The sequence below is a fragment of the Sylvia atricapilla genome, chromosome Z (genome assembly GCF_009819655.1).
Source record: "Sylvia atricapilla isolate bSylAtr1 chromosome Z, bSylAtr1.pri, whole genome shotgun sequence".
In the NCBI taxonomy this organism is placed as follows: domain Eukaryota; kingdom Metazoa; phylum Chordata; class Aves; order Passeriformes; family Sylviidae; genus Sylvia; species Sylvia atricapilla.
Genome location: NC_089174.1, coordinates 9,096,546 through 9,107,326, shown reverse-complemented (window position 1 = coordinate 9,107,326; position 10,781 = coordinate 9,096,546). Strand labels below are relative to the sequence as shown.

General features: G+C 42.3%; 1 protein-coding gene across 1 annotated transcript in view; it reads left to right on the top strand.

Annotated features, from left to right (window-relative positions):
* Positions 1 to 336: 336 nt before the first annotated feature.
* Positions 337 to 10,781, top strand: part of LOC136373925 (serine/threonine-protein kinase 26) — a 30,717-nt gene continuing 20,272 nt past the window's right edge. Inside the window, exons 1-2 of the mRNA XM_066338991.1 lie at positions 337 to 469; positions 575 to 702. Of these exons, the coding sequence (XP_066195088.1) occupies positions 661 to 702 (42 nt within the window). The 5' untranslated portion in view covers positions 337 to 469; positions 575 to 660. The remainder of the gene's footprint in view (positions 470 to 574; positions 703 to 10,781) is intronic.

The following is a 10,781-nucleotide window of genomic DNA, read 5'->3' as shown; positions in this document are numbered from 1 at the left end:
GGTCTGGTTGACAAGGTGTTGTCGGGCCATCGGCTGGACTCGATGAACCTCAGAGGCCTTTTCCAGCCTACTTGTCGGTGACCCTGTGCCACCGCGGGCGGCGGCAGCGCCCAGCCCGGGCCGGGGTCCCCGCGGCCCCTCGCTCCGCCGTGCCCCGCCGCGGCCCGCCCGAGAGGCGGGCGCCGTGACGCCAGGGCCGGGCGGCGGCTCCGCCCCGCAGGCCGGAGCCGAGACGGAAGCAGTCGCCGCACAGCAGCCGCCGCCTGTAGCCGGAGCCCGACATGGCGCTCTGAGCCTGCCTCGGCCGCGCCGAGAGCCGCCACCCCGGGGGGCCCCGAGCAGCCGCCCCCGCGCCGGGACCGGGCAGCGGGGCATGGGCAGCGCCGCTGCGGGGAGCCCGGCGGGCAGGGGACAGCGGCGCTAGCGACCCCCGCCCGCCCTTCGCGCAGCGCGGCCCCGCGGCCGCGAGGTGAGGAGCCGGCGGCGGGCGGGGGCCGGCGGGCAGGGCGGGGAGGGAAGGAGGGAGCGCGGCCCGCGCTGAAGCCGCCGCCTCCCCGCCGCTTTGTCCTTCCAGGCCCCGCCGCCGCCGCCGCCGCCGAGGAGAGAGAGGCCGAGATCGGGGAGCAGCGGGCGGCGCCCGCCCGGCCGCCGCAGCCCGCCATGGCCCACTCGCCCGTGGCGGTGCAAGTGCCCGGCATGCAGGTGAGCTCCACACCGGGCCCAAAATGGAGGCGACGGGCCCGGGCCCGGCTCCGGAAGCGGCGCTTGCGGCCCGCACCGGGCGGAGCCGAGGCGCGGGGGACCGCGGGTGGGCGAAGCGGAGCCGGGCCGCGGGGAGGCCGCCTTCGGGCCGGGAGAGGCCGGGCCGGCCTCGCCGGGGCAGCGAGGGAGGCGGGGGGAAGCGGGGGCTGCTGCGAGGTAACGGGAGGCTTCGGGGGCCGCGTACCTGCGCCCCGGCGGGGGAGAAAGGATTCCCCTCCCTACCCCCTTTGTTCAGGGCTGGCCGCTCCGCATCCAGGAGCACGTAAGAGCCTCTAAAACTGATTAAAGGCGAAGTGAAGTTAATCGCAGGGTGTGTGGGTGCGCTGTAAATGACATACCAGGCGCCCGGGCAGGCGGACCTGCTGCAGAACTTCCCCACCAGCCTGGCGCTGGGCCTCGTAGTGCAGCTTCCCGGAGGACCTTGGGATTCATGGAAAGGTGGTGTCTGCCAGGTCTGGTGGGGACAGAGCACTGGGGAACGTAGTCTCTCAGAAAGCTGCACCTCTCCTCGCCTGGGAATGAGGCCTAGTGTCGTTTTTGTATGTTTGTGTTACCTGCTTAGAAAACCAACAAGTTACTGACTTTCATAGGAAAGGTGGAATGCCTCTGACTTCATTCTTACTCCACTGAACAATCTAATGCAAACTTGGCCAGAGGTCTTTATTAATATAAAGTAGTTGAGGACCCAGCTCATTTCGGTGTCGATTTTTGCTTGTCAGACACGGGCAGCCCAGGCAGTGTTTGAAACTTTTTTTTTTTTCACTTCAGATAATATAGAAACATTTATGAGACATCTCTTCCTATGTGAGAGATGCACTTCAGGAAGCTTCAGAAGAAAAAGTTAATGTATCTCTTGGTCAGGTAACTTTATGACTTCTAGAAAGTGTAGAATTGATGTATAAACTTCAATTCTGGTAATTTATGCCAGTTACAATGCTGTAGTTTATTTTACTCTTCTCATTTCTAAGAATTTCTAGGCTTTCTGAAATCTGTTAAATTACGGTCATTCACTGATTTTCTGTTTCTGTAAGAGGACACAAGCTGCATCTTCTCAGCCTACTTATTCCATTGTGTCGGAGTAACTGTTGTGTTACAACATTCCAAAGAAATTTTGTGATAAAAGAGTTAAAGGCTTTAATCTGAGCTTCTTTATTTACAGCCTCTGGGCTTTCTAGTGTGTTTGTGTTTGGGAAACTCCTGTTTCAACATTCTGGTTTGTCTATTTCCCATTTTTTATCTGCTTAGTGTATTACTGTCCTATTTTCCGTATCTGCCATCACAAAAGGACCTTGAAGTTACTTAATGTTCTGTTTTTCCATTGTTATATCATAAACTTTATCCTAATAGTATCCTTATCCCCACTAGTATTGTTATTAGTGTAACCGACAGCCCTTCACATATATTATTATGTTAAAAACATTTTTTAAACTATTAGATAAATCCAGATACATAGAATTAAAGCACCTTTTTTCCCTTGGTTACCTTTTTTTTTTTTTTTAATTAAGATGGTTACACAAGTCCTGAAAACATCAAAATATAAAGAAATAGAATTTGGTGTGATGTAAACCTGCTCATCCTTCTTCTAGAAGAGTCATAATACAGAGTGTTATAATAAAAAACCAAACAAAAAAAACCCCAACTAAAATCAACACAACAACTGCGTGGCAGTCTGAGGTAGAAGATTTTTTTCCTTGGGGGTTTTTTAGCCTGTCTGGACTGTTCAGTCAGGAGCATCTAAGTGATGGTAAAAGCGTGCCTGCTTCTGCTCAGTGTTAAAGTAAATGTGTGGTGATTGATTGAAGAAGGAATAAACAGGTTCTTCTGTGATGCAAGATATAATAGTTATGTTAAAACTATGACTGTGGGAAAGTGTGATGTCAGACCTCTTGTTTTGTAATCATTTGAGGGAAGGTTTTATTGAATATAACAGTTGGAAACTGAATTTGTCAAAGAGTCACAAGCTTGAAGTTTTCAGCTTTATTGTCATCTTATGCTTTCCCTTACATTTGATTATACAAAAAGTATCAAGAAAAATCCAGAAATAAACATGTTACATAATTCACACACTCCAAAAACAAGGCTTAAGACAGTTTATCACCAAAGTACATCAGGAGTTTTTTTACTCTTTTAAGATTTTTCATCTTATGAAGAGTCAGTTCCCCTTTAAAAAACCTCAAACATGGAAAATTACGGAAAATCATACAGAGTTATTTTGGTGGACTTGGAGTCTGACTTTAGTCCCCTGGCAGCAATGGCAGACCCAGAGGTAGTATTATCTGTTGCCCTTGCGAGTACTTACAGAGCCATTTGTTTATGTAGTGGTTACAGTCTGTTTAACCTGTCTTTTGTCTCTAACAAAATCAAATTTTATACCTAACAATTCTTGCCTCTGCAAACAACTTCCTAAAAAGTGTTCATTTTCCTTGCTGCTTTGGAAAGGTTCCGCTTGATGCAGTTGTACAGTGTTAACTTAGCCCCGGCTGCTGAACTTCTAAGCCCATTCAGTAAAATTGAAGTATTCAGTGTATGTATAAAATGAGTGTCCTGAAGCTGAACATGATACCCCAAATTATGGCATTTTACACAGAAATCCAGGATGAGATGGAAAATGGAAAGGATGGTGAGCGCAGTTAAGGTGTCCTGGTTACGGGAAGCACAGTTTGCAGTAAGCTTGATTGTCGAGTTTGAGGTTTTATTCAGTAATGTCACAGTAACTTTGTTCCTTGGGATAAAAATATTCAAACTAGTTTATAGTCTGGAATGCTTTGAGATCTCACAGTGCAAAACCTGTTCACCAGCAGTGTCTTCAAGGAATCCAGTTGAACCCCTACAGAACATTTTTAGAAACAGCTTGCAGGAGAGATGTTGCCTGTGTCTTTGCTATCCCAGGAATGAAGAAGGTGTTGGGCCCCTTATTCCCCTTATTACTAGTCTTAAGTGCTTTTTTGTGGCCCAGCAGACCAGAGTACATAGTTCAGAAGATGTTTCAAGTGATCTGAACATTTCAAGGATGTGAGTGAGTCGTCTGTGATTGATGTGTTTCTCATGAACTTATGTTCTTGGCAGCGTCTCACACGATGCTCCAGAACTCTTTACAAATAGAACAGGTTGGAAACTGTTCACTTGCAAGTGCATAACAATTAACCTTTCTAAAGTGGACAGGGAGGTTGCTTTTCAATATGTCAGCATTTAAATTTTCTAAACTAGTCCGTAAACTTGATGGAGCATCACTCGAGTAATAAATGCCTTTTTTACCTGGTGGAGTTTAAATGTATAAACTTATCCTTTCCCTGTAATAATTTGTCATGCAAAACCTTAAGTCTGTGAAATACTAATTTTTTCACTGATGAAAATACTGATTCTTCTTATTTTTGTTTTTTGTTAGTATGTGTGTCTTTGGAACCTGGTTTGGGCCTTTATGTCCCGTTATCTCTGCTATCCTATTCATCTAAACACTTTCTGTTTCCTTTCTCATGGCTTTGTTGATATCTCCTGATCCTGTATGACAGTAGTTTTGAGCACAGCCAGAAAGGTTGTTTAGAACTGCTCTCCATCTGTTTTTGTTGGCATTCAAACTATCTTGCAATAAAGAACCTAACTTCCTCTAAAAGTGGAGCAGCCAGGAGCATGTGACGTATCAGGCAGTGTACTCTGATTCACAATTGAAGGATTGCTTGATTAAATGCAAACCTGGATGTCAAGGTGAGCTTTGCTCTCTGTGCTGCCAGTTAACAGGGTGGCTGTAGGGCGCTGCTCACTGAACGGCCTGAGCCTGACAGCTGGAGAGTCCCTCCCTGCAGGCTGCTCAGGGGCAGATCAGTTAATGCCTAGCTGGATGGGTAGAGGAAGGTTTAATTTTGTAAGTGGTCCTTTTCATAGGCCTAGGAAAAAAACCCGTATTTTCTCTTAACTTAGTACCCATTTAGAAATGTATGGTACCTAAAGCTAGTCTGGAGATGTGTCAGCTTTCTAGTAAACCTTATGCACTGAAGTTAAAAGAATATGGCTTCTGTTAAGAGCAACAGATCTGTTACTGTAAAATACTTAAATGTTTAGAAAGTGCATGTAAAGAGGAACTTCAACCTTTGAAGAAAGATCCATTCAAGGTTCTTCTAATTTATTCCTCTCCTAGGAACTGAGCTGTATCCAGATGTTGCTATAGCAAATTTGAAAAGGCTTTAAACTTTTACTATTTATAAACGTGTCTTACTTAAGGGAAGCTAGGAAGTCTAGCCCTTGCAGGACACCAGGAGACTTCCACAGTGCCTAGAAAACTGATTTTATTATTTAGTTGATGTGGACTGTAATGTTTTTTCCAGTTTCAGTTCCTTGATTGGTACTTTGAGCCACAGTGCAGGTAGACTGCAGGAAGACAGTATTTGAAGCCTTACGGAGAACAAGCCTCTTTTCTGCTTGAAGCAGATCTGCTTTAAAATATTTGTGGAATTCAACACTGCAGTTGGTCCTTTCCGGGTTGTGCAGGACCTAGAAGCTCTGTTGTATCTGATAGTAGATTGCTAAATCAGCTCAGGCCTTATTAGCTGAACTCGGTTCTTCCCTCTTAGGCCTCCTGGTAAGTTACTCTGGTGACAAGAAAAATAGGGCTCAGTCATCTTTGTACTATCTTCCTAGTGTCAAAAGAGGAGAGTAGACAGAGCTCTGAAGGGTGTTCAGTGCATGGGAGCTGCGCAGTTATAATCACCTGGAATTCAGCAGATGCTTTTTTCAGGGTTCAGAGATAAAATCCGGTTCTGTAGTAGTATTTTCTGTGCATATTTTACAGTTTATTAGATACATATTAAGTGCTTTGACTTGGAATTCTGAGGCAAATGAGCTGAAACTGGAGAGAGCACATAAACCAATTCACCATAATCTCTGTGCCATTACACGCTCTCAGTTTTGAGCAGAGAATAATATTCCCACCAAGGTAAAAACATTGCATCTGAAAAGAGAGTTCTAACTTTTAAAAGTATATAATTGTTATTTTATTCTGATTTTAACGTTGAATATATTTGCACTGGCTGTTTTTAAACTCCAGTGTCTCAGCTTTACAAGTCCTGATGAAAGTTTTTTCTTTTTCTCCTTTTTCTCCAAAAGAAGAATGTATAGCAAGCAATAGCTCAGTAATATATTGCATTTTTTATTAAGGTATTTATTTTGAGGGGAGGAATGTTTATATATAAAAACTCCATGGTACACCAGAAAGCATATATATGACTGACTGTGTTTCTGTGACAGCATTTGTCCTATGTGATCTGTGAAATGTGTTAGTGAAGACAGACAACAGTAATTGCCTCAGTTTTCAGTCATCTCTGAAAGGGAAAGGCTGAACTTTAGAACCAGTAGTAAAAGTACCACTTGTTTTCTCTTTAGTGACTATCTTCAGATTTAGAAGTCTTGAAATTTGGAAAACTGTAAGAGACTAGTGTTTTATCTTTCATTTATTCTTAGGGACTGAATTTAATGATTGTCAGAAGGATTTAGAAATGGGTTTTGGGAAGATGAGGTTGGAGATGAACAGTACAAAGTTGGTTTTGAAATGCTTCTGTGACAAATATTTTTTGTGATGTTGTAGTGTCTGGTTATATGTTGTCTTTGAAGAAATGAAGAATTGGTGAGGTATCTATCACATCAGGAGTCACTGTTCCTGGTATTTCTTTCTTACGTTAATTGAAAATAAAATTTCTTCCTAATACTGCCTCAGCAGTATTTGTTTAAAGAACTGTCATTTGTTCTTTAAATTTAAACTGCTTGCAGTTCTTCTGGAACATGTCTGTTCTGCTGATTAGATGAGGATCACTGAACACACTCCTTAGCTCTGAAGGAGAAGCTTAAATCTGGGAAGGCTGCCCACCTGGTGATATTCCCTGAAATATCCTCTGCCAGAGGATTGCTAGCTAAATAGATTTGGCAAAAAGAACAGAATCGGAGAAACTATTAATATAGATATCGACAAGGTAGCAGTGGTTTGCTGGTCTCATTCTTCCTCATTTTGTACATGTGTTTTTTCAGAGATGGGCTATATTGATCAGGTCGATAGCTCAGGAAAGAGCATGGCTTCAACTTAGTTCCTTCTTCATAAGGAAAACTTAAAAGAATTGCACAGAACTGCAGTTTCTGGAATTGTGTGACCAAGTTTGTGTTGGTAAGGTCTCAGTTTGAATGGTCTTGAGTGAGGCAGTATGTCTGAAAGAGCTTTGTGACAAGGTCTGTCGTAGTTCTGCGTGAATCCTCTCTGCATCAGTGAAGGAAAAGAAGTAATGAGCAATGTGCAGAAATCTGCAGGTTTCACGCTTGAGCCTTGCCAAGGGGGTGTCTGAGGGCCCAGAGTGGCTTCACTGTTGACGTGAACCAGAATCCAAGAACCATGTGTTCAGTCCTGGAGAATGACTTTTTTTTTTCCTGTTTCCTCCTGCTCCCCAGTTTTTTGCAGGCTTTCCTCTCAACTGGGTGCTGTTACATGTTTTGAATATCTGAGTAACATTGACGACTGGGGGAGGATCAGAGGGTGTCTGTGCTTTCCTAGATACCAAGTTGTGTTTCAGTGGGGGCTTCTGTGTTGGGAGCTGAATGCAGAATAATAGAAACAGTGTACAGCTTGAACTGACCGTGAGTGTTGTAGCATGCCTAAATGTAAAACCGTGAGTAAAAAGGATTGGATTTCTATTGATGTGAATCAGTTAAAAACTGAATTACGAGGGGAGCAAAATGTTCTTGATGTTGATCTCTCACCTAGGAAGGTATCATCTGGCAGCTGGTCATAGCAAGAACATTTTTACATTCCTGTACAGCTTTATTCTAGCCTAGTTGGCAAGAAGAATCTGATTTTTTTTTTTCTCCAGGGTGTTTCTTTTCCTCCCCTCCCCCTTCCCCTTGCCTTTTATGTAATGAGGTGCTTTGCCATGCTGTGAATGAGCTGCAGATTAACTGAAAAACGAGTTTCCTGAAATGGGCAGGTTGGTTCTGGCAGCAGAGGTTTCTTTCTTTGTAGCTCGTTTTGGAGTTGTATTTCTGGTTTTTCATTGTGTGCTTTCTGTAGCTTTAGGTCCAGTATGATCGATAGCATCAAGGGCCAGTGTTCAAGAAGAGAATACAGCTTTCAAGCTTGTGGTCCTCTAGCCTTTCGGAAAGGACAGAAACATAGGAGTCTAGTAGGCTGGTGTTTGCCTTCCTTTCTCCAAATGGTCCCTGCCCAAATTAAAGGAATAGTGATACCCTCTAAGTATGGGGTCCCACTTAGGGTTCATTGCAGGCAGTTACTATGCCTTGAGGCTTATCTGTGGTAACTAAACTTGTGGCCTGCCCTTCAACCCACCCACACTGTGGTTTGGAGCCATCCTTTTTCAGCTAGCATGTCTGTGCCTCACTTAAGTTTTGTTTGGCCTGAAAATAAGTAATGACTTCTTCAGTGGAGAGATTTAGCAAAAGTACTAAGATGTGTCATGCTTGAGGTCTTTTTACTAGTTTTTAGTTTATGAATTGGCAAGTTAAAAACCTGGATTTTACTGTTATTTGTGTTCTAGCTGGCTTGTAGTATACTTCTAATCTTATTTACAGGAGGAAGGGCTGCGTATCAAATCCGAACTTACACAGAAGAAATGCTAAAATGGCTCCTAGAATGAGAAGGCCTGTCAAATTTATGTAGCAGTTGCAACTGAGCTATATTTAAGTATTAGGAAAATGGTTGAAATGCTGTAATGATACAGGTTATTGCTGGCAGAGTTTGACATGGTTATTCCTTTAAATGGGTGTGGCAAGAATTAAAAAAAGTTGTTTGTGTACTGATAAGCAGGCTGGTGCTGAAAGGAAAGGCACACTGCTAAAAGTAGGCTGCAGCCCATAAATGGTTATTTTTCCATATTCCTATTAGATGTGGCCTTTGAAATCTCTCTGCAGAGTACATTTTTCAAAGCAGTTCTTAAAATTGAGAGGTTACAAGTGCTCTTTAGCAATGAAAAATTGCAGTAGTCCATTATATTCTTAGTTCTGATTCAGGTTAGTTCATTGAGGTGGGTTAGTTATTCATTCAGCAGTCACTTGTCCTGCACTGTTCCACAGAGAAGGTGAAACTTGCTGTAAAAGATCAGTTTGTTGAACTCTTAATAAATGCAGGACAGAATTGGAACACTGGGACACCAGAACCTGTTGATGTGATTTCTATCTCCATTTCAGGATGTCTATGTTTCTAGTTAGAAAACATTCAGCCACTCACATGTTTTTCAAATCATAATAAAGACTCAGTCATGTAATTGGTGTGTGTCCCCCACCTTAATTTCTGATTTTTCTAATAGGCTGTGCTCCTCAGACATGTGAACAGACTGAAGATTGTGCAGCTGTGTGCAGTGGTTTGAGGATATTTTAAAAATATACTAGGTAGTTAAAAGGTATTGATACATGGAACCCAAGTGGGACTCCATTTAACTGTAGGATGTGTAGAATATCAGTTACAGAGAAACTCACTGTCATGGGAAATTTCTCTTTGTTTCCTTTCCTCAGTGCAGAGTACTGTTTATAAATAATTGGTGTAATTTTTTTTAATCGCCTTGTGTCAAAGATCTAATCTTTGGGACATACGGTATTAGTCCTTTTTTGTGCTTATTTATGCTTTTTCCTAAGCTGCCTTATGTTGTGTGAAAGAAAAGCTAAGATTAGAGGAAGTGACTTCAGTGGTTTCCATTTTCAGCGTAATGTACAGTTGACAGCTTGCATCTGCGACAGGTCAGAGGTGGTTTGAAAATGAAGGTAATTCTTTCCTTAGAAATCTGACAATAGATGGATTTGAATGCTGATTTCAGAGTTTTGATAGTCATACAAATTTCCAAGCAGCTTGCCTTACGGCTGACTTGATTGAAAACAAAGCCACATACATTTTTGCTTGCTGGTTTTGCTTTTATATGAAGTTCCCTAGGTTCTCACTAAAAATGGCAGTGAGTCTTGGCCTTGTCAGATAAGAGAGATGTTTCATAAACGGTGTAACAGAGGTCAGGTCCCATTTAAGGACAGCAAAACCCAGATCTGGTTTTTATTACCCACTGAGTAGAAAAACTTGTGGATAATGTAAAAGTTTGATAAAATCAAATTTTTGTTGTTGTTGCTGTTAATTTTCTCTGCATATGTATCATACAGTTCCAATAAATCAAATCCTGATGTCGTAGTCTTGAACTAAAACAGAGTTTTATTTACTTGCCAAAATAGCTGAAAATAAAAGTGTGTATGTGCTCAAGAGGGAGAAAAAGTGATGTCTGTAAGGTTCCACCCTTGTCTTGAATGTCAGCAGTTTCATTTTTCTTATTCTTTGTAAGTAATAATGGATCTGCACCTGTGCCACACACACACATGCCTATGGCACTTTTTCTGTGACTAACTTTCCTTATGCAGGTAAAATACAAATATATATATAATTTATGTGAATAAATATTGTTACATGAATTAATAGGCATGGTGTATAATTAGTGTGTGTATATATATGTAAAATATCTGAAACTACATGCAGTTAGTGTATGGGAAGAGATATAGAAGAATGTATCTGTTGATTAAGACATTATTCTTAAGAGTAAATAGCCTATCAAGTTTGTCAGTCTTACTCCCTCTTAATTTTATTTTTGGGGGGTCTGAACAAAAGAAAAGTATAAGAGGTACTTTATTATCTGAGAACAGGTACATGCCTGCAAATGGAATTGCTTGAAATGGCAGTCTTTTAAACACAGGTAATTCTGATGGCTTCCAAAGATACCAGGGCCTGTTAGACTGCTATAGTAGTTGGTGCTTGAAAAACATGAGAAAACACTCAATGGTCTTCTCTTACCAACCTTTTATAAAATCCTTTGAACTAATTATTATATCTTAATGTATATTTGGGTGATGTGGGTGTAAGTGTAGGTGAGCTGCTCTATAGCAGTTCTACAATTTTAAGGGAACTTCTGTTTCAGATAAAGCCTGGGAGATGCTTGAAAGTCCTCATAGTGTAACAGCATTTCTCAGTCAGGTTTCAGAAATACTGTTAAGACAAGGATGTATGT